This window comes from Leptinotarsa decemlineata, unplaced genomic scaffold (genome assembly GCF_025532065.1).
Source record: "Leptinotarsa decemlineata unplaced genomic scaffold, Ldec_3_MD MMD2_tig00026354_RagTag_RagTag, whole genome shotgun sequence".
NCBI classification, from domain to species: domain Eukaryota; kingdom Metazoa; phylum Arthropoda; class Insecta; order Coleoptera; family Chrysomelidae; genus Leptinotarsa; species Leptinotarsa decemlineata.
The window spans coordinates 9,231,501-9,255,797 of record NW_027412702.1 but is presented as its reverse complement, the minus strand read 5'-3'; the positions used below and the strand labels follow the sequence as shown (position 1 = coordinate 9,255,797).

The 24,297-nt window shown below is 33.8% G+C and overlaps 2 protein-coding genes across 4 annotated transcripts in view; both read left to right on the top strand.

Moving 5' to 3' along the window:
* LOC111506048 (E3 ubiquitin-protein ligase TRIM45) overlaps positions 1 to 18,518 on the top strand; it is a 36,634-nt gene extending 18,116 nt beyond the window's left edge. For all 3 annotated transcript variants that reach the window (XM_023160975.2, XM_074184455.1, XM_023160976.2), the window contains 7 exons: positions 678 to 934; positions 4,114 to 4,317; positions 9,648 to 9,926; positions 11,341 to 11,659; positions 15,212 to 15,459; positions 17,013 to 17,140; positions 18,323 to 18,518. In XM_023160975.2, the coding sequence (XP_023016743.2) occupies positions 678 to 934; positions 4,114 to 4,317; positions 9,648 to 9,926; positions 11,341 to 11,659; positions 15,212 to 15,459; positions 17,013 to 17,140; positions 18,323 to 18,449 (1,562 nt within the window). In that variant the 3' untranslated portion in view covers positions 18,450 to 18,518. The remainder of the gene's footprint in view (positions 1 to 677; positions 935 to 4,113; positions 4,318 to 9,647; positions 9,927 to 11,340; positions 11,660 to 15,211; positions 15,460 to 17,012; positions 17,141 to 18,322) is intronic.
* A 3,840-nt stretch (positions 18,519 to 22,358) lies between these two features.
* Positions 22,359 to 24,011, top strand: LOC141486383 (SCAN domain-containing protein 3-like). The gene is made up of 3 exons (XM_074184251.1): positions 22,359 to 22,915; positions 22,982 to 23,869; positions 23,949 to 24,011. Exons 1-3 carry the CDS (start codon positions 22,841 to 22,843, stop codon positions 24,009 to 24,011), a joined length of 1,026 nt encoding a protein of 341 aa, XP_074040352.1. The 5' UTR covers positions 22,359 to 22,840.
* The last annotated feature ends 286 nt before the right edge of the window (positions 24,012 to 24,297 follow it).

The window sequence follows — 24,297 nt, the reverse complement described above, 5'->3', positions numbered from 1 at the left end:
GATAGATATCAATATGCGGTTTTCACAATTGAATTTGTCAAAAAATCTGTCCCTGAGACACAGCCATCACTTTTCATCTGTTTGAAAACAGAAGTTTCTCTTTTAAAGTATCCAATTTGGCTTACTCTGTACGATATAAAAAAGTTACAGGGGTGTAGTAGAAATGACACTTCCTGTATACCATTACTGAAAACCAATTCTTATTGGATTTTTTCAAAATGAAATTAGGTTTTCACCCAGTATTACTTAATGGAAACTCTACGTGATAAAAACAATTTATAAATAGCAAAAAATAGGTATAGGGATGGTAGAGGTTGAAATGAGATATATTGTATAAAAGTATAAAGGATTGTAGAAAGTAAACTGTACTAAATAATCACATTTTATTTGGATTATGATATTAACGATACAGTTACTCGAATGTATGAATTTTTTTTCAAAGATTCAGTTATGTCGTATTTAAAAAACACATTTTAATGTGAGATTTCCACTCACATTTCATATTAAAGTGTGTTTTTAAATACGTTATGATGGATTTTCTTCAAATATCGGTCCGTTCATTCATATTTTTTTATATAGAATATATAACATATTTTTGTATTTTTTTCGAGGACTCCATTTGCAACAATACTTTTCAAAAAGTTACCTCAAGCAAAATAAACCTCTGAATGTTTCAGTTTCAGCTCAGAACACCGACAGTTCAGGATCGAGAAAAGTAAGCTCTGGAGGATCAGGTTACGTCAGCGACAGACAGGATGACTTCAGTCCCGAAAAGAACATACGCTGCCCTTCGTGTGGAATTCGTGTTGGAATTCCACCAGAAGGCATCGCTTCCTTCCCCCCGAACTACCCTCTTCAGCACAGGATAGTTCTGGCAGCGATCAATTCCACTTCTACCCATCTCTTGTGCGACATTTGCACCTCCGATGTTTCGGTATGTAGAACAAAAATTTTTCACTTAAGGGTATTAGAAATATCTCAAAAAACGCTTTCACCACACACTAGAACTGTGACACGTTTCTCGACGTGCGTATGACCGAAGACGTTGTTTAATCCGATCAAATGAGTTATCAAAACTAGTTTCCAAGAACATGTGACGCATGTTAGATTTCGTAGATGATGACACAAGACTTCTGTTCGAAAGTCTGGACTAATAGATGTTGAAAGTTAGGAATTAGTATATGGTTCACATTGGATCTTTCAGCAGGACTTCTTAACTTTGACAATTGATAATGGCCATCTTGTTGAACCTACATAATATGTCAAATTATCTGTCATGTATTCAGTCTATTTTGCCAAACCGTATTGGATAGATATAGCATTCAACAAAACGTGCAAATAATGAAATTGTTTTATCAAAATGGGTGGCCTGTTCGGGCAACGTACCGCGCGCTTTGCCCATTTCACGGTCGCCATTATCGTGCTACCGGGAGGACGCCTATCTGTGAGAGTGTGCCGGAGAATCCGAGGCAGTCGATTTCGCGTCGCTCAAAAGAAATCGGGCTTTCGCACACCAAAACATGGCGAATATTGCGCCGTGACTTCGATTGAATATTTTACGGTTTAGGCGGTTTAGGCGAAATGCAGCGTTCCTTTCGATAGTGAATACTTCGTCGGATTAGATTATCAACTGTCGATTTGTCTCTACGGAGGAAATTAGATATCAGTTCTTTTTTTTGGTGGAAAAGGAAGTCAACGTCTCGCGAGTATTAGGGAATTGGTAATCGGAGGTGAGTTCTTATAATTTCACTAGGTTGAATCAGTTTCCTATATTTCATACAGCTCATATTCCTATAATAAAATCACTACAATCATAAATATGATTTTCTAGGCGTTTAACCCCATATATTGAAATCATCTCGAAGGAATAAAAATTACTCGGAAGAGAACATATATCATTCGCCTTCTAAGGATATAATTAAGGGAGTGAACACCCGTTCCTGGAAGTGCAGTACTCCGTACAATCCAGTAATCTGGCTAAGTACCGCATAGCGAAATTTGTTTTTGGTCATTTATTTTGCTTTCCGTTACTTCCACGGGCCAATATCTACATTTAGTAATTATTAACTGGGAACTACTCTCAGCGAATATTGTTTAAATGTTTTCTGTCATTAGTATAAGTTATGCAAGTTTTGTGTAATGTCTTTAGAGGACTGGACGAAGACCTACAATACAGATCTCATCCACTAATCTTCTTTCCTCTCATGAGAGTTTTCGAAGTGCACGAAACCCTCCCATTTCATATCTTGTTTTATTTATTATATATTAATAGATAAGCCAGTATATAATATATTTATACTAAATTGATACCGTAGTCTTTCTAATTGTTACCTGCCAAAGTTCATTTTTTTAGAGTAGATCTTATAGATTAAATTTCTCAAATTTCTTTATTTTGAGTCAGGGTTAAATATTTGAATTTATTGGCGCCTGTTAAAGTGACACCCATATTTCAGGCACTTACCCCTCTCTCCCTGTTCGGGCTAGCTGTGGGTGTAACCCTTTACTTCACCTTGTTTACGTAACCATTTGGTATAGTTGTTGTTTTTTGTACAGTTCAAAGCTGATAAATTTATTACGTAACAATGTGTTCGCTGAAAGGACTCTGGAGCAGTTGGCAACTGACCCCAATTTAAACCGAAAAATCATCTTTTAGAGATGAAGCCCATTTCTGGATAAATGGGCAAGTGAACAAACAAAATTGTCGAATTTTGGACGATACCAATCCACATGAGATCCAATAGCCGTTCAATGCATCCCGAAAAAGTCACTGTTTGGTGTGGATTTTGGGCTGGCTGCGTCATCGGTGCATATTCCTTTGAGAACAACGTTGGCCAGGTCATCACTGTCAACGGCGAGCACTTTAGGTCGATGGTTAACAACTTCTTTTGGCTTGGATGGGGAATGTTCCTCCTGACGAAAATCAAGTAGTTTTCATAAAAGAGCTCTAAAATAACGCATTTTAAACTTATCATTTCAACCTTTATGAATGAAATAATGCATTCAACATTTAAAGGGATTCGTTTCTATTTCACCATTTGGCCACATTGGTTATAGCTAATAAAGGACAATGAATCTGTCACCTGTATGAGACAAACAAAGATGACATATTTCAGAGGCCTGCTGTTCTGTTTACTTATGTTCCGAGTTCCAATATATTCTGTGACATATGACATTTTGTGCACCTAACCTATCTTCCTCTATATAAATAAATAACAAAACAACTGTTGTTTATGTGGCTTGTGGAGGTGGTATTGAACTATAATTTATATTTTGCCTTATATAGGCGCTATTGCCAATATGTGAATTAGAAACAAATCCCTTTAAAAATTAAAACCCAACATTTGAAACATCAATTTGAATACTTTTCGAAGTGAATTTGAAAAACTCATGAATTAAACTCAATTTTATTTTGTTCAAACTTGCATTTGCTGTAATAACCCAAATTGAGGAACATTCCCCATTCTGGACACTAACGATTATGGATTCAACAGGACGGCGCTACATGCCAAACACCAGAGTCATGGAAAATTGGACGTTTCGGATGCGCTCCACCCATATATTCCGCACAGTGGCATCAAAAGAGATTTTAAATGAATAAAAAAAGTCGATGATGCCTCACACACACTTTGTTTCATTTAAATTCAAATATAGAAATCGCTTAAAGAAATGCCCTTTTTTTCTGAAAATATTTGAGTTGCAGTCAATTTGATGTAATTGAAACAATGTCTTCGTTTTAGTCGAGCTTTCGAAAATATTTGTTTTTTTTGTTGAGACTTTCTATGAAATATAAGATGGTAATTGTATGAGAACATGGGGAGATAAGAATATGTACTTACCTTTGAGTACAGCAATGCATTCGTGTTGCAGCCTAGTACCACTGATACCTATGCCGTGTCAAAACAGTGCTGTCTGGTGTTGGATTATGAACGCTTTGTCTTTGGGCTCTGGTTTCATGAACCAGTATATCGTAAAAGTGTTTGGGTTAGACTAGAATATAAAGGACAAACAAAAAAATGAAATAAAAATGTATCCACTTCAATTTTTTATACGAACTTTATATTAATTATTTATCTGTATTGATAACTTTCTTTCAATATCCTCTTTTTATTCTAGGCAGTCGCCAGATGTATGGATTGCGCTTTGAGTTTTTGCGAGCACTGCGAAGAAGTGCATTTAAGACAAAAATCTTCCGTCGAACACCAAGTGTTGAGCTTGGAAGAAGCGAGACAACAGGGCATAACGAAAGTGAGAAAGCAGATAATGTGCATGAGTCATCCGGATTTAGAGCTCACCATTTTTTGTTCCTCCTGTTACCAAGTAAGTTGAATGAATGAGTAATATGACACAATACAGGCATTCCAATGCCTAGGTGAAAGTTTTCATTCAAGATAATTGAAATCTAATAACTACGTCATGCAAAAAATTGTTTATTATTTTGAAAATAAATTTGATTTCATTTCATTCGATTTGATTGTTCCATGAAAACCCAAAGAACATTTTAGCAATCAGTAAATCATAGACGACTACCAAAAGCTTTCAACAAGACAAAGTCAACCTGTAATTGGCTTTCCAAGCAAGTCTGTGACAGTTGATCTGTTTGAGACAAACCCATGCTGTTGTGGTATTATAAACCCTTTACACTCCAATATCATTTGTTTAATCACTAAGAAATCACATGGTTTAGGTTCTTCTGACTGATTACTAACAGCCCTATAATTTTCAATATTGCTTTTATCTTAATTGGCTTTGCTTCCAATATTCGGAAAAAATTCAATAACAAACTGTGTTAAAGTTACTTTACGGTAGGTATTGACAAAATAAAAATTGTAGTTATATCATCAATATATTAATATATTATTTTTTATAAAACTGCTATTAACGTTCATACTTCCATTTTATTTTTACATCTGATTCCACTACTTATATTCAATCGTTTGTTTTGTTTTGAGACATTCCTTTTTTCGTTCGTCTAATAAAAAATGTTCACCAATTTGTGAGACATGTGTTCTGGTTGAACTCTCTCACCGAGAAGATAATAAGAAAACGTGTGAGACTGCCTGATGCCAATAAATCAAAGTGATTCTGTTAGATGCTTCCTTCTCGTGAATCTCACGTTGACGTTCAACGTTGTATAAAAAGACATTTTTTAAATTGAATAATTTTAAACTGAATTTTTTTATGGTTATATTGAGCCAATAATTTTCAAAATAGCTTTGCACATTTTTTCTAAATTCAGTATGTTAGAACTATGACATAATTAATAAAAATCAGTTGTGTCAATCTTTTCGTAAACATTTCGTCAGGATTTCAACAGAATGTGGCAATTTTAATAATACTGATTTCTATCCAAATTAATTCCAAAATTGGCCAATATATGGAATGATATTGAACTGGATTTGTGAACCAAGTTAAAATTTTAACATTGTAGAAAATGTTAGCTTACAGTCTAATCACAGCCTTCTCATAAGCGCTAAAATGAGATACAGTATAGTCGAAGTAAACGATATTGTGCACTCTTAAAGTTGGCGGCACTCTCAAAGGCTAAAAAAACCAATACATAGTAATTTTTACTAACCAAGTTTATTGATTGCCTGAGGAGTCATAAAATTAAATTTGAAATCATGTTACGGTGACGAATAGAAATCGGGAATGCGGGGATGGTTATCGCCGTCGTGTTCAGTTCAGGAACTAATCGCGATTTGAGTGTTGAAATTCGATATCGGTGCAGTTATAGTTACTTACAATTTTTGTTATCTGCTTGAAATGTGGCGTCCTTGAACAAGTACTAATAGTAATACCTAACGAGAAATAACGAGTGTGATAACAACGCACCAGTGTGGTGATTCCAATAGCGATGATGAACAATGCGAAAAAGATATCAGTGAATAAGATTATGATGCATTTGAATATTGAAATACAGAGAGTATGTTTCAATGTATATAAGAATCTATATCTTAAGTTTGGTTTCGAGGGAAACAAACTATTACAAGCAACACCAGATTTGACCGAAATCCGTTTCTCAATTGTACGTAAAATAGTCAAAAACAAACCTTATGAACGCAAGACAATGTGATACAGGATTACCAAAACCTTTAGATGTCCATCTAACAAAATCATTGAAAAAAACAATATACTACTGTGACAGAAGCAATGAGATTTCAACAACTGAAATCACAAGGAAGAAATTGAATACGGCCATAACGTGAGCTGCTGTGACAAAACTCTTCACAATTGGATAAAGAAACTAGGATTCAGATTCAAAATAATAAACAAACGTCAAGCAGTTATGGAAAGCAGAAGAATAGTGGAATTGCGTAGCAAATACTTAGAACAAATAACTAAATAAAAACAAGAAAAACGGCAAATTTTCTATTTGGACGAAACTTGGTATGACACTCACGACACAGTTACGAAAGGGTGGACTGATGGTTCGAGAATGTGTACACCTAACATGTCTGCAAACAAAGGATCGCAACTAATCCTTGTGCATTGCGGAAAAAGTGAAGGACGGGTTCCGAATTCTTCGAAACTTTGTGGAAAAAACTTGACTGCAATGTTGACTATCATAAGAACATGGAAGCTAATATTTTCGAGGAATGGTTTGAAAACACATCGATCTCAAATTTGGATGCGAATAGTATGATAGTTCTTGACAACGCTTCCTATCATTCGCGGCAGTTCCGACAGTACCGAATGAAAATTCGGAGAAAGATGAAATACAAAGTTTTTTATGGATAACAATTTGTATTTTCAAGATTACTATACCAAAAACCAACTAATTGAAGTTTTACAGACAAACACATTTGAAAAAGTGTATGCCCATGAGAGTATTGCTGAAAAGTATGGACACACCATACTGAAACTTCCCCTCTATTTTTGTGTTTTCAATCCCATCGAGTTGATTTGGGGAAAATTGAAACAAACCATCAGGCGTAAAAATAATTTTCCAAAATTTGATAAGAAGGTAATATAGCTAATCAAAGAAGAAGTGTCTAATATTACCGAAGAAGACTGGCAGAAAAAGATTAAAAAATTAATTTTAGTGAAAAAGACTATATATGGAGATTGGATACTTCCATATTATGGGTGGAAATAAATTCATTGTTGATTTAAATGACGACAGTGATAGTGAAACAGAGAATATGGAAGAGGAATTATCAGAAGCTTTCGAAAAAATTTAGTGAAGTGTTCAGAAGTAGTATTCAGAAGTATTTCCAATTATCACCTTGTTATTTGAATCCCTACTTTCCCACTCACCTATATGAACGTAATATTCATTATATATATATATATATATATATATATATATATATATATATATATATATTATTATACATATTATATAGTTATAGTGATTCTTATATAATCAGAAATATTATTGAATAACGAAATTACTTAGCTCCCTATAAAAACAATCCTGCTGACAAAGCTAGCACAATCACTTAACCTCACTTATATAGACTTTTTCAACGATATCGGATTTAAGTTGAAATATAATTCTTTTCGGTTGAACTTTTTTCAAAACTTAAAATCCTACGTTAAACATTTTTATCTCTCATATTGTCATTTTTATGGAAGGGTCAATTGAATTAGCAGTCCAAAATTTGTTCAGTTATATATTTTTATGTAACTATCGTTCCTTTGTTTTAATTTCAATACATGCGAGAATATACTTTTTTAATTTTTCAGGAAAATATTTTAAAAATAAAATCAATCTCTATGAAGTTTTTCTTCAAAACCGTTCGTCAATAAAATTAATTTTATTCATTCTTTTGGCAATGTATCTACCGAATGTGGTTTACGTCTTCTCTAATGTGAATTCGTCTCAGGATGTTTATGTTTATTAGGATTTCCGTCCTTGTATGTTAAAGTTAGACAAGTCAGACAGCTTGTACTCACACATGTTCTCAAAATGAGTAGTTACGAGGGTTAGCAGATAATTAATATTAAAGTTGTAACATTTTGAAATTCCTTTAGTTTACTCAAACTCTTACTCTCTTTTCTAAAAACACAAAGTGAGGAAGATCAACCGATACTAATTGAAACCATTTGATCGAATGTGAAGATCACATATACATGTTATAAGCTTATTTTTGTGATGAACATGTTTCTGCTGGCTACAAAATGGGAAAATCGCCATGCTTTCTGTTTCACAAAACTGCTAATTACAAACTTTAACTTTGGGAATAGTGTACTATATACGGCCCTCAATTTTTTATTTGAGAAATATACCCCTCGTTGCTCTGGGAACAATGATAACATTGAAAAATGAAGTCTTTTGTTCAGTTCTCTGTCTGGTGTGTTTCTTAAAAAATAAAAACATTTTGCTGTTTTCCGAAGGACAGAGGTAAATTTCAAAATTTTGTCATTGATTGTATTATCATTATTGTCTCGAAAAACATCAAATGATTGATTGAATAATAACACACTGAAAATACAAAATTGAAGAAATAATAACATATTGAACATGAAGACAATAGTAAAGTAATTAATTTATGCTGATATGAATCCCATTAGATTTTAAGAACATTTCGAAAAAGTTTCCGGTTCAATATTTACGAAAATATCAACACATCAATGAGTTCTGTGAAAATATTTTGAAAACTATGATAGGGAAATATTAACTGAATAACTACTATTATTTATAATTTACGAAACCATTGGAAATATCGAAAATTGTTGTAGGTACGAAAATTTCATTTATTCGAAAAAGTTTTTCAAAAATATTCGGACATTTTTTTCATGTCTATTCGGATGTTTTTAAACTAAGTGAACTTTGATGAATCCGATTTCGTGGACGAGAGACAAGTTGGACTTGAAAATTTTCCCTACTTGGGACAAGTTGCAATTAAGCATTGAAAATATAGAAAAAATATTTCAGACCCTTTTTGTTGAGTTGAAGGACAAAACGAAATAACGAATATTATTTTCTTCATATCCTACCATCCGGGTGTACTTATCAAAAAATAGTTACTTCATAACGGCAATTATTCACATCAATAAGTACCTACTACAACACAAAAGTTTCATTTAGATGTCCTTTAGAAACAACTACCTTTATATGAGAATTGAATTACACAAAAATCACTTTTTTGTCAAAGTCATAGTTCAAGAACTAAATGACAGACACCCAATATATCATGTTTTCTTTCAAGAATATCGGGAACGACCTAGAAAACTCTTCTGTTCATCTCATTAAGTTCTACATGAAAATATGTTATGTCTTATTTTTGAGTCAACAGTTCAGAAATGTTTTGATAAAAATTTCAAAAGAGCTGAGTATTCACTCAACATATACATAGTGATCGAAACTATGAATGACCGCTTTCAGGAGCCTCGTTTATCTTTGATTTTTGTGGATTGATTCTTCTGTCGATTCCATCGATGGTTCATTAGGAAAGATACCATCACCTCTACTTTCTTAGGCTTGTTTTTTTGGGACAATTCAGTTCACAAGGCATTCGTGGTCCAGTCTAGTATCACTGATGAAACCTTGGCGGGTCCAAGTAGCGCTGTCTGGTGTTACATCACATATTTCAACACTTTTCAAAATAGGCAACTTCTACGTGAGGTCATCCTTCTCAGATAGACTAGTTACAGTTATTCATTAATATTCATGTAAGTTATGTCACACCCTTGTGTCGAAGGTCATCTGCAGAGACTGCATCGCCACATCCCATCGAAGTCACGTCTACGAGCCCGTCTCAAGAGCTGCCAAGATCCACTTCGCCAAGCTTCGACTAGCCGCCGAAAGGGCCAAGACCGTCGTAGAAGAGTCTGCCTTGGCCGCCAGCAAGTTAACAGCCACCTCGAAGAAACTCGAAGCCCAGTGCTGTCGGGTGCAAGGGGAGGTGGACAAGTTCATTGAGGAGTATGTTCGGTCGGTGGAAGAACACAAATTGAGGCTGTTAGAGCAGATCAAGCAGGTGAGAAAAATAAAACTTTTTTTTTTTGCTGATTATGTCCTTTATCATTATTATTTTTATACCAGAAAGGTTGCGTCTCGGGAACCATTTTACCGATAACGCGTCTACAGTAGACTAAGATAGATGCTGAAGACACCGCAGGCTATGATGACCCCCTCAGGTTTCTTATTATAGTTCATTCGACCTGAAGAAAGCGAAAATCAGGTGTTTTTATATGATTATTGTTGAAAAAGACATCATACATCTAACCTTGTGGATGAATATCACTTTCCTCATTAGATATGGACCTCTTGCTGAACAGAATCCAACTAGGTAACGGAGTTGTAGTCACCCCGTTTAGTCTCAAAAATTAAACCAGAATCATCGATTGCTTGGGCAACTGCCTTGAAAAGGACGATACAGTTCCTGCTTCGAAGGGGTACCAAAGGGGTAAAGTAAGATCGAAATTTTTGTCGTAGCAACTTCGTTTTCCACAACAGATCTGTTGGAGTTTGTGCTAATACTTGCATCTAAAAATATACGTTACTGTGGTTATTTCTAGATGATGCGGGATACTTCCATCCACGATCTGCACATCATCTCTGGAATTCCCACATAATCCTCTTTTGAAATGGATCGTTACACATTTTTCTATCAAAATTTTATACCGATAGCCTGCGTGTACGCTTCTTCCACCTTTAAGGACTGAAGGAGATAATTGTCTCCACAGATATGAAGTTGAAAGTCATCCATGACCCCTCTCTCGAGAGTACCACAGTTGAACCCTCGAGTTTTTCTGAGCGCAACAGATGATATCAATAGTGAGATGCAGAAAAGATGCATTCCAAGAAAATACAACTTCTGAAAGTTACTCATCCTTTTTGTACTCAAGTCGGATCAGTATTTTTGGTGAAGTGGGTCCTTCAGAGCAATGCCAGTTGTTCGAGGGAACCGCAAGATGGCTCATACGATATTGCATTAAATATCTTGAGGTAATTGATCAAGGCTAGAGACAGGCTTGCGAAATATATCTGTCGATGAGTAGGTTCTCTTTATATCCAGCGACCCTTTTCTGCTCATATATTTCTTCGACTGCCGAATATATGGAAGATGCCCGAAAAAGAGAGAACCATCAATGGCTACTTGCAAAGAAATGTCTTAGAGTAGATGGAGAGCCACGAACAAAAACTATCTGACAAGCCATGGTTACCTATGATTTAACACGTTCAATCGGTAAACTCTCGTGTCAGAGGCTTCGAAATAATGAAATATGAAAGGGGATCAGCTGTTAGCAGTTTCTTCAAAGAAAGGTTAATAAGATTTTTCTAGGTTTATCTACAGTGCCTGCCTGAGATGGTTTGTGGTGCATGTTAGGCTGACCTCCCTTTTCTCTCTTGAAGGGCCTCTAATGTCTTTTTATTATTATTATTTTCAGGTTAGAGAAGAAAAGTTGCAGAGCATCTCCGAAGAGAAACTGAAACTGCAACAACGAATGAAAGACGCCCGGGACATCGCATACTTCCTTGATGACCTGTTGAACGACGGTTCTGAAGTGGAAGTGTTGAGTTTTTTAAACCCTGTCATTTCTAAAATCGAAAAGTGCAACTTCGAGCGGACCCAAGATTTGAAGGTGTCGGGATCCTTGCAGTTCTTGAGAGAAGAAGCTGTCAAGTGTCCGAATAATTTCTTCACAGTGTACGGAGTATTGACCACACAGAGTGTTTGGCCAGAACGTTGCCAGCTAAATATAGAAGGTGAGTAAAGTATTAGAATATCGTTGAAGATTAACGACAAAAGTATCGTAACCTTTTTTGGGCATATTTTTCCAGAAACATTAATATAATCTTTATTATCTTGTTTTTATTACTTAGTTACCAACTACATCCAGATATAAAACCTTCAACGTGGTGATAATGGATTCAGTTTCTACCAGAAGATTTGACGATGTTCATTTTATACAGTGAACATTTTGCAGAAATAAATTAGATTTTTCCGCATGTGTATAATACAGCGACCTGATCTATAAGTCAGAAAAACTATTTTGGAACAACTGTGGCCTCTTCAAACTCTTCTTTCATATCTTGCTTGTTTTTAACAGCAATAAAAAAACGCGCTCTTCATCAGTTTTTGTCTCTTGTCTATCTTCTATGTTGTATTCTTGTCGTCGACATTTATCATATATACCAAATAAAAAAGTATTAGTCGGTGCCTCATGTATGCATTTCTACTTCTTTAGACAGAATTTCAACCTTTTTGACTCTTTTGGAATCTTTTTCGCCCTTATATCACCGCATGCCCTACTTATTATAATTACCAATGTTAATATTCTGATTCACCATTAAATTATTTTTCACCATCGAATCACAAGCAACTCAGGAAAAATGTGTTAGTGAGATAACCAAAGTAACAAGCAGCATAGTTCTACACAGTTTTTCTGCCATCCAGTATAGTAATTTGTCTTATTATCTGTTGAAGTCTCTAGATTTCCTTGGTAGCAATTTTTTGTAATTTCTTCACATTGTGAAAGTAATAAGGGACCAGTAGTATATTAAGGCTTAAATGATGACCGGTTAACAAGGTGAGACATCCACACATCGGCTATTATGAGTTCTGTACCATCAGAGCCATAGTGAAGTTGAAATTAGTCTAAGCGCTTTTATCGTATTGTGACAATGAAAAGTTCATCTTCAAAATTCCATCTGTCGATGATTCAGAACGAGCTATATCACAAATTGTCTTTCTGTGAATATCTGCTGGTAAATGATTTCTGTTTTTTTTTATTTTCTACATTTCCATATTCTTTCGAAGGAATATCAGCTACTCAACAAGATTGAACAAATCGCGAACGTGTGGTCCCATGCAAACAGTAAAAAATATATTTTATAAGTACATACTACATATATGACAATTTCCACTATGTACAGTTTTATTGATAACTATTATAGAAAGTAAACTGAGTCATCAGTAGATTAATTCTCGAATAGTAGCTTGAGAGCCAAGACAAGAGATCTACTTCAAAAACAATATACCCGGCAACACTGAACAACCCGCTCTTCTCGTGAGATTTACTATTCATCTGCGGTGGATTATATTACGGCTTTATTGTGAAAGATTCGATCATATTGCTCGCGACATTTCAATAACATTTTGAAGGGTTTCGCTGACTTTGCTTTTATAATGACATAACAGTCATAAACGCTTCTGTCGTTACGCAAATCAAAAAACATGAAAATTGGGCCAACATTTCTGTTATAAATCGTGTAAGAAACAAGAATTTCCCATTTTGTTTTATATAAAAGTTAACATTTCCTGAGCTAGCTTTTTTGTGTAATGTTAATGCTAGTATTCATTTTTGATAATAAATAACTGTAAGAAAAACTTAGGTACTAAGTTTTATATTCTTGGCGTGATAAAACATTTGTGATATATTTAAATTTGTCCGAAGTTTATGTCAACCTGTCATCTTTATCTAGAGGTGATATTTTAAGCCTCGTATTGACGACATTTCCCATTCACTACACGGACTATTTCAATCAATCTTTCCTTTAATAAAAGTAAGATGTTACACTACCCATAGGCGTTCTATACAAGAACGAACATTGAAGGATGAGTTGAGTAAGAGAGTAAGTAGCAAGTTGATATATATTGTTATTTAGAATTTATAAAACTTACAGCATACTTACAGCATACATGTCACAAAATTTTGCAGTAGGCATTTTTCGGAGTGTAACATTTTTATGAATAATTCGAATAAAATTCCAAACATTCAGCGCTCCCCCAGACTGTGAGTGTTAGCGAATGCATGCTAGAAAACTGCTATTTCCCTGACTCATACTACTACGGATATTGCGTATAACATCTGACTGGCATTCGTACCAGTGCTTTCTCAATATTTTCATCTCTCGATATTGGTTATTAGGCTGTAAGGCCCCACTCATCGTTTTGAGTCGTTTTGGAAAATTCGATTCTAAAAATAAAAAACAAAATTCATCAGCTTCAATTTTCTGTCAAATTTATATAAAATGCAACCAGGATACAATAATATTACCAGTTGACAATGAAAATGATTTTACACCGCGTTTGTCAATCATTTGTAAGGTATATAGTTCATCGAGGGCGATATTTTTAATACCAAAACCATTGAACAGTATCCATTACAATAATCAAACAATTTTCACAAACTTTTTTTTAATTTCTGGGCGCGTTTCGCTACTACCAATGAAGGTACGGTGTTAGCGAAACGTTAGAAATCAAAAAATGTTTCTTGAAATTGTTCAATTATTATATCATGATTGGGTTATTAATTTTCATCAAGTAACGGGTCAGTCCATTCACAATTGAATAAATCGTCTGGTTTAACCGGTTGTGTTTCCTAATAATGAATTTTTAATGCAACTCCATAGAACATGAAATTGAAAATGGCAGCAAAGAATTCATTTTTATTGAATTCAATATGGCGGCAGTGTGACGTCATCTATGAACGTGTTGTAAAACTTGATGAAGTTTGAAATAAAAGGCATGATTTGCTTAGTTTTTGACAAATATGTGAAAAACTTGAAATATTCTCAAAAATCTTAATAAGTGATATATTTAGGCTTTAGTATTGCAGTATTCGTTCTGACTTATAAAAAATGTGGAAGATACTATGCGGTTATTTTTGTTCCAGTAAAAAACTTTTTATTTGTTGGTTTACAATAGAAATTTTCAAAAGTTCAGGTTATGAATGACTAAGATAATGAAAAACATGTTTCACTTCTTGGCTGAGAATTTTTTCCATATCTTCTGTTGAAATAAACAATCAAAAATGTATCGTGGTCTTTCTATTCACCAGTATGCTATTACGGAAATTTAGGTCGGTTTATCCTATTTTACAAAATTTTTGTGTAACAATCTGTGTAAGAAATTTGTAGTATCATTTATAAAAAGCATTTTTTGGTTTTATATTATGATTGTGGGTTTATACGAAATTCGAGTTTGTGAGTACTTCAAAATAACTATTAGAATATGATTTCGTCTTTTCAGATTTTTCTTCTGTAGAATGTAACCATGAACCTTTTGAGTCTAAACACAGACATAATGCACACAGTGCATAAACAGTATGATTTAAGAAACTGATATGTAACCGTATAATTATGACGTAGGTAATTTTAATAAATGAGTATGATGCATCCTCTTTCAAAGAATCTATCTCCGACAATGACCACCGAATGAGAAATCGCTTTCTGTGTCTTTTTACAGCTTTAACTGCAGTCATTAATATAGTGTTTAACATGAAGTAATTCAAGCTGAAAATTTCTCGTTCTTAGGTCTGCAAAATCTACGAGTAGGAAAACGAGTCGAAGTCCTTTTAGAAACGAGAGACATAGACGATACCCCTCTCGAAAGGGGAGGAGAAGAGATAATAGCCGAAATACATCGCAGAGATGCCGGCAATTCCAGAACTTTAGGAGTTACCGTGAAAGACAGGAGAGATGGGACGTACTTCATATCGTTCGTACCGGATGTTCCTGGAAAACTGATCTTGAGCGTTAGTATTAGAGGGCAACCCATAAATGTAAGCATCCACAAGAGTTGTTGATATTTGAAAGATACAATATATCTGAAAATATTATACGATAGGTTGCCTTTTATGTTTCGGGATTTGGCAACCCTAGTGTTGCAATCTGGCAACTGATAGATATATCGTAAAGTTGGACATTTTTGAGCTTATACGTACTCAGAACGTTTTCACATACGCGCGCTATTTGTGTTATTTACAGTAACTTAAAAGATTCATCTCGGCCCAAAAATGGAATTAAATTGTGAACATTTTCGTGCGATTATTTTTTACAACTTTCGACGTAGATTAAGTCAGCAACAGTGTATGGATGAACTTAATTCAATTTTTGGCGATGAAGTTCCAACAAAGACCAGTGTTTATCGATGGTATGGTGGATTTTGAGCACCCAAAACTACGATTTGATGAGTCATCCGCCGTATAGTCCTTACTTGGCACCGAATGACTGAGAGGTCAAAGTTTTTCGACACCTGAAGAAGCGGTTGCTACATTCAGAATGCAAGTTTTGGAGATACCTCAATCAGAGTGCCAAAAGTTCTTCGACAATTGGTTCAAACGCATGCAAAAGTAAATAGATCTTCATGGGAAATATTTTGAAAAACAATAAAGTGATTTTAGATGATTAATATTTGTTTTTGTTCTCTAATCCCTAAATATAAAAGGCAACCCTCGTAGGTACTTTATAGAGTGTAACTTTTCACGGCTGATGATGATTCCGTCAAATCTATTTTCCGGATTTGTCTGTAAGTTTTTATGAATAACGACGTCTCCACAATTCATACCACAAATGGACAACTACAACACTGCGTCCGCTGACTCATCGTTTGTGATAATGCCTACCGCAGTTGAAGACGAAACGTCAATAATAAAACCTACAGACCATAACCAACAGACCCGAAAAATAATTTTGAACCTAATTTATTTGAAGAAATAATGATGAAAAGAAATCTATTATGAATTATCTAAAGCCTTTTCAAAATAAAACAATCAATGGTATTTTCCAGTTTACCTTCTTTAAAATCCACTTCGGAATTATATCTGTAGACCATGAAACTTCTTAGAGCTAAATTTATTCATAATGAAAATTTGACTTTCATTCATTCTACAGAATATATTTATAAATATTTCTCCATTCCGATACCAAAATACTCATAATCATGATACCCAGGAGTCCAGTAAAATCATTATACTCTCATGGAATAAGCGTTTACAATATTTCAACTAGTTTATTTACTCATGATCTCAGAATTAATTTTTTCTTTTTTTTGGTATTAATGTAGAAGGTTAAATTGAATTAATTTGATTTTGGAAATAATGCACATTCAAGGCAAATTATGATTTCTTTTTTAACGTAGCTGATAAATTACAGTAATACTAATAATAATATTATACTTTTTTTCGCCAGCTTACGCGTTTCTCAAAGAATTCAAATTCAAAGAATTGAATTTCAAGTGAAACGGGACAATCATTACCATTATTCGCATTAAATGATTTTTTTAATAACCAATTGTGGAGGAATTAATCATATTGCACGTCGTTTCACTTTACAGGGAAGTCCTTTTCCATTTACGGTTAGAACTATAAGGCAACATACAGGGACCTTCCATTGCTGTTCTTTCTGCTCGAGTGGTGGAAGCAAAGAAGCTACTTGTAACTGCGAGGGAAAAATGCCTGGAGGGTGAGTTGAAGGTGATATATCTGTAAAAAAGTGTACAAGCTGAAATGATAAACAGAAATAATAGTAATGCGGCCCTAAAAGTACTTTATTACCACATGTAGCAGCATATGAGGATCATGTACTTGAAACTAAAAAACCAGTGGCGGTTGAGAACGAGAGACGACAAGAAAAAACAATTTTGTTGGATTACGAATGTATTATGACAGGTTTGACGTTTGTAGTGAGTCGAATATCATACGAAAAGAGGAGAAATATTGGATGAAAAATCGATATTTACTGTTCGAACCCCGCAGACTCTATCCCTATCATTCCGTTAAGATGGTTGTTCTGAGTCCTGAGTGGGATAATGCATTTTCTACTGTCGAATCTCAAGATCATGCCGACTTGCCGCACGATGGCCGAAATCTTGGCCGGACAAATGCTATCACATTGCGTCTGCTTAAGGCACATGATTCTCGAACCCAATGATCACTTGCCCCTTGGGAGTGGGGAGTGGTCATTGGTTAATAGTGCTGGCGCGACTGTGTCGGAGTTTCGGGGACACGGCACGACGAGCTGACCCTTTGGGGAAAAATTATGATGGTATTAATTCCACTGGTAACACAATTCTCGGACTCAATGATCACTCACCTCACGGTGTGAGGAGTGGTTATTGATTGGTAATTTTGGTGCACCATTCGAATGTGTCGGAGCTAATAGTAATGAAAAATTTCAACTATTATCTTTCACCGTTATGCAATTTTGGTACTTTTTTGAATAACTGCCTTTTCAATAAGACAAATGAAGTTCTGAAAATTTTTCCATCATCAGTTGTTGAAAATCAAATATTTTTTATAGTACTCAAACTTTGAAACATATTCTAGTACATATTTTTTGTTCAAGAATTTGAACTATCGAAGTTAAACATCTTGTCTTTCAATGTTAAAGACTGTTTTGCAATTTTGGTACTATTTTATAATAACTGCGTAAGACGAAGTTCCGAAAAGTTCACCATCATCAGTTGTTGAAAATCAAATATTTTCAATGGTACTCAAACTTTGAAACATATTCTAGTACATATTTTTTGATTATTAAATAAAAACAATAATATAAATCTGCTTTGAAGAGAAACTGCAATAAAATAATTCATTTCATATTTCTGGGCTACTTTCGCTAGTTAAAATCCGATTCATGTTTTTTCAGATATAAGGGATGTGGCCATGGACACGACGGTCATCCTGGAAGAAGACATTGGTCCTGTTGTGGAAATATTCTTGAACACTCTGAATGTATTAGATTAAATCATTCTCTTTATCAAATTACTTTGTAAGATGTTTATTCAAGTCATTTGTATATAATTTCATTCGTGAAGTAAAGAAAACTAGTATTTAGCTACCTATAGATACTTTCTCTTCTCCCTTCCAACATATAATATATTCGTCAATATACATAAAAAGTTATGAATGATTGAATTGGCTGATACTTATTCAAGAAACACTTTATTGTGAGATATTCACTACATAGTTTTACAAAAACATACGTGTTTCACTATACAATAACTATACAACAGTAGAAACACGCCATCAAATATGGATGATACTTGATGAAAATTAATGATAAACGTATTTAATAACATTTAGTTATTACGAGATTTTCTGAAATAAGTTTAAAAACAGCATGTTTCGTTATACACCAGTTTTTTTTATATGTTTACCACAGTATTAAACATGGTATTGTAAAAAGTAACACGTGTTGCGGTTTTGTTAAATATTGTGTGAAAATCGCACAATAGGTGTTATCTATCACATATAAAATCTATTACATATAAAACAATTGTAAAAAGTTTCATTTTCAAAAGGAAACGGCAGTATCAATACCTCACTTTAATCACGTCATTCAGTTGACTATCGTGCACTGTCGAATATAGGTACTCAACAAAACACATTGAAAATACATTTATCAATGATATGCAGATTGTTCAATAAAATCATCAAAAATTGATTCATTTCAAGATGAAATATTGAAGAGGAAACAAATGTCGTATGCCAAAACATAGCTTTTGGAAAGAATCATTGATCCAAGTTTCGAAAATAAAAATAAGTTTTGAAATATAGAGGTATAGTCATTTTTTACAGTCACTCTCTATTATTTATTACTGCCATAGATAGCATAGTTAATTTATCATAGATAACAGATAATTATCATAATAATATCTATGTCACTGACTAGTCTTAAGTAATTAAAACGGTTTTTTGTGGAAGATGGTCTGAAGAGCATTCCAACATGACAACCTTTAGGTTATTGTGAAACTAGACAGATGGTAAACCTACATCTCAACCCTAAGGCTCATAAAATTACTTCTCTTCCTTAGTTTGAAAAGTAAACAAAATCTATTTTAGATTTCACAAACTACACTTAAACGATTTGATCTCCACTAACTTTATTGAAAATAATCATAACATGTTTCGCTAAAACATTAGCTTTTTCAAATGATTAATACATCCAAGCATCCTTACATTCATATTTATATACTACAGGTAACCACAATCGAGACTACCTGTAAGAAATTACCTGAATCTCTACATCACATACCTGCTCGATTATGCTTACCTAAAGCAAATTGCCTACCATCTACATCAATAATAATTCTTTATGGGTTTTTAAGAAAACAAATTCAATAATGGTGATCTATTCAAATCTAATTGGTCATTCATTAGAATATTTGAATTTTTAAGTTTATTAATTTCCATTGCTTCTAAATGATTCAGTTTGAAACCTTTATTTTCAATGTGCAAAATTTCGAATTCTTCATTAAAGATGTGATTTTCTTCTAGAAGATGATTTGAATACGTTGAATTTGTTTTCTTGTTTACATAGCTCTTATGATGTTCCTGGATTCGATTCCTAAATGTCCTGCCAGTTTGACCAATATATACCTTAGGGCCCGTTCCACACTTTAATTTATATACCCCTGATTTCTCGAATTTAGATGTCTTATCTTTATTATTTTTAACTAGCTTTCCCAACGTATTACTTGTTCTATATGCAATTTTAATATCTCTATTTCTCAAAAATGAAGCCACTTTTTCCGTTGGTTGTCCAAAATATAGAACAAGTAATACGTTGGGAAAGCTAGTTAAAAATAATAAAGATAAGACATCTAAATTCGAGAAATCAGGGGTATATAAATTAAAGTGTGGAACGTGCCCTAAGGTATATATTGGTCAAACTGGCAGGACATTTAGGAATCGAATCCAGGAACATCATAAGAGCTATGTAAACAAGAAAACAAATTCAACGTATTCAAATCATCTTCTAGAAGAAAATCACATCTTTAATGAAGAATTCGAAATTTTGCACATTGAAAATAAAGGTTTCAAACTGAATCATTTAGAAGCAATGGAAATTAATAAACTTAAAAATTCAAATATTCTAATGAATGACCAATTAGATTTGAATAGATCACCATTATTGAATTTGTTTTCTTAAAAACCCATAAAGAATTATTATTGATGTAGATGGTAGGCAATTTGCTTTAGGTAAGCATAATCGAGCAGGTATGTGATGTAGAGATTCAGGTAATTTCTTACAGGTAGTCTCGATTGTGGTTACCTGTAGTATATAAATATGAATGTAAGGATGCTTGGATGTATTAATCATTTGAAAAAGCTAATGTTTTAGCGAAACATGTTATGATTATTTTCAATAAAGTTAGTGGAGATCAAATCGTTTAAGTGTAGTTTGTGAAATTACTATGGATCTTCATCAAGTAACGGCCGAATCAATCAAAAAAAAAAAAAAAAAAAAATATTTTAGATTTGCTGAAAAGGGATAGGAAAAGTGGTATGGCATTCTAATAAACCAATACCAAGAGAAGGTGATAAATTTTTCAATTAGAAACCTTAGATAATATAGCCCTTATTTCATTGATGGGCTCACTTAAGCAATTATGATTAGCACCCACTAATCGATCGGACACTTAGGTTTATTTATATCTGATGATTATTTGCAATAAGAATATTTAGGAAGAGCTGATGTAAAACATATGTAATACCTAGCAAAGGCTACGTATTCTAGTATTTCTCTTTTCGAGAATAGGAAAATTCATTTTAATTCAGAAATTTCAACGACAAGCTTCTCGTCTAATAAAAGTTAACGACGTCGGAGGGTAACACCATCAAAGTTAATAAAATTTATCATTTATCGAGCGGTCAGCCGTGAAATGTTTATAAAAACCAATTGTGGTTTTTCGATAGAAGCGTAGTCAGATATATAACCACGTATTGGGAATGACAAAAGACAGACGAAAATATATCAGCCTTCAGACCGTGTATCTATAGATCGCTTAACTAGGCGAAATATGGTTTTTCCTTGAAGTACTTCGCGTATGTGCCCGTTTGATCTCAACTAACGCAGGGCCATAGGCTAAAATAACCTCTCGCAATTGATCGAGGGAGGTTATGAAAAATTATGTCAGAGTAATCGCCATTCCTTGGATTTTTTTAAAACAGTTGTCACGGGGAGCCAAGTCGAAAACAGTCATTGCGAGCTGGTCAAGTGCTTCAAAAAAGGGTGTATAATATTGGAAAACGAGAGATTGACGTGATTTTAAACTATTTATTTAACTGTTCAATCTAAGGAATAGGTAGATACATTGAGATCTTAGAGAGAACTCATGACAAGACCTGAGGAGTAGGCAGATTGAGGCCCCGGCGTCAAGTCACATCAATGTCTTGAAAATGGCTCCAAAATGGAAGCCGAAACGTCGAACACAAAACTCCAGAGCAGTTCAACTCGAACAAAACGACCCTTAATAAAGTCATATAATAACGACTTCACAAGCTGCAAACAAGTCAAGTATACAGCACCACAAAACCAAAATGATAAGAGGAGCAATCGAAATTGAGAAGATCGGCGGTCTAAACAAAAGATATGACCCACACTATTTCTCAGTTGCGTGGAAATACATAATATCTAAAACCAAGGCAAGTGCACCACCGACAGAAAACACACACACATACTTGTACATACGCACCAAATATGTGTATGTGTGGAAGAGGAAAATTCACTAAGAAAGTAAAATAATGATCGAAATTTATAATATGATATAAATATTAAAAATGTCTTTGTAGTTCCAATGTATTGGAGTAGATTTACAGCCTACAAACGAACAGACCGCCACATATAGTTTTTTTTAACAAATGAACAAGTATTTTTTGGTTTGACAGTCGTCTCACTTCAGCGTTGCCACATCTAGTAGATTTCTACTTTTTTGGTAGATTTGCACCCTTTTTCAGAAAATTTTAGTAGGCACATTTTCTTCAGTAGATTTTGGTAGATTTTAATACATAACTTTCAATAATGTGAAAATGCCATTAACAATATAATTACTATAAAAAATAATTGAATCCAGCATTTACTTTAATTTCTATGTTGGTAGACGTGTAACTAATTTGATATTTTTATTCATTTGGATGCTTCGCCTGCGTTTTTGTCGGTGATTCCCCCTCATGCTTTATAGTTTCACCGTTGTATTTCCCCGACAAGTGACAACTGTGTAAAATTGCTTTTTTCGTGAAAGTGAAAATTATGAAGCGAGCTTATGAGCAATCCTATCGGACAGAATGGGAACAGAACCCATTATTTTCTACTTGGCTGTGTAAAGCACAGGATGGATGTAGTGCCCATTGAAAAGCATGCAATGTTAGAATTTTATCCAGGATGGCTTCTCTAAAAGAAAATAATACTTCCGCGAAACATAAGAAGAATATGATTGGATTTACTGGAAGCTCTAAGGTTTGTCTGTTTTTATTTATGTCTAATTAAAATATGTAGTAGCAAGAATAATGTTTTATTTTTTAGATTGATAAATTATTGAAAACTAGCTCAGTTTCGGATGGAATGAAAAAAGCAGAAATTAAAATAGTGTCTGTGCTTGTGGAGCATAATGTACCATTTCATGTGATGGATCATCTAAGCGATGTCATCAAAGATGCTTTTCCTGACTCAGAGATTGCAAGAAAATTTTCCTGTAAAAGAACAAAATCATCTGCAATAGCCTATAATGTTTTAGGAGGACACTTTGAAGAAAAATTAATACAAGATTTGAAGTCGGGACTTTCAACTTTTTCAGTAATCATTGATGAGAGTACCGACGTAAGTACAAAAAAGGTTCTTGCCATCGCAATTAAGTTTTATTCAGAGAGAAATGCCTGTGTGAAGACCAGATTTTTGTGTACAGTAGATATACAAGGAGAGTCTGCCCTAGACCTTTTTAATGCACTTAACAGTGCCTTAGAAGAAAAAGGACTTAACATGAAAAATCAACTATTGGGTTTTGCAGCTGACACCACAAATGTCATGTTTGGAGATAACAATGGCATTGTTGCTAAAATACGTGAAATAAATCCCAACTGCATATTTGTTAAATGCGTTTGCCATTCGGTAGCATTAGCTGTAAGCCATGCTTGTAAAGTTCTTCCACGATCATTAGAACAGCTTGTTAAAGATGTCTATAATTACTTTTCCCAGAGTAGCAAGCGCCAAAGAGAATTTCAAGAATTTCAAGAATTTACTGCTTCAGAAAAACATAAAATTTTAAGACACTATGACATAAGGTGGCTATCTTTACACAATTGTGTAAATAGAATTCTAGAGCAATGGATACCCTTGAAACTGTTTTTCCAAGGGCAATACTTGACAGACAAACAGCAAAATGTTTCTTGTGAGTTTTTATATAATTCATTTAATGTTAATTTAATTTTACTCTATTTCTATTTTCTTGATTTTGTTTTACCTATAGTTAATAAATTTAACATCATTTTTCAAGGAGACTATCCAGTTACTCACACATTTTTTAAAGACATGTCGAGTTTCTTTAGGTCAATTTTAAGTTGCTTTATGAAAAGTACTTATGTTAAGGCTACTAATCTCTCTGATTTGGATCCTGATGCCTCAATGCACTACTTACCTCTTAACGAGATGTACTTAGGAGTGAATGTTGCAAAAAATCTGTATAAAATACAGGGAAATCAAACAATTGCTCATGACTTTTTTAAACGATGTCAGCTTTTTTTTATTAATTTGAGTAATCAATTAAAATCTAGATTGCCCTTAGATAAAGAATTGTTTAAAGAACTACAATAAATATTTAGTAGATTTTAGTAGATTCAAGCAAA

Excerpts from the sequence above, each read along its gene's own strand:
- LOC141486383 (XM_074184251.1), top strand. The coding sequence starts at position 22,841 with ATGGCTTCTCTAAAAGAAAATAATACTTCCGCGAAACATAAGAAGAAT. Across the intron at positions 22,916-22,981 it reads GATTTACTGGAAGCTCTAAG|ATTGATAAATTATTGAAAAC; the intron begins GTTTGTCTGTTT and ends TTTATTTTTTAG. Across the intron at positions 23,870-23,948 it reads TTTTATATAATTCATTTAAT|GAGACTATCCAGTTACTCAC; the intron begins GTTAATTTAATT and ends TCATTTTTCAAG.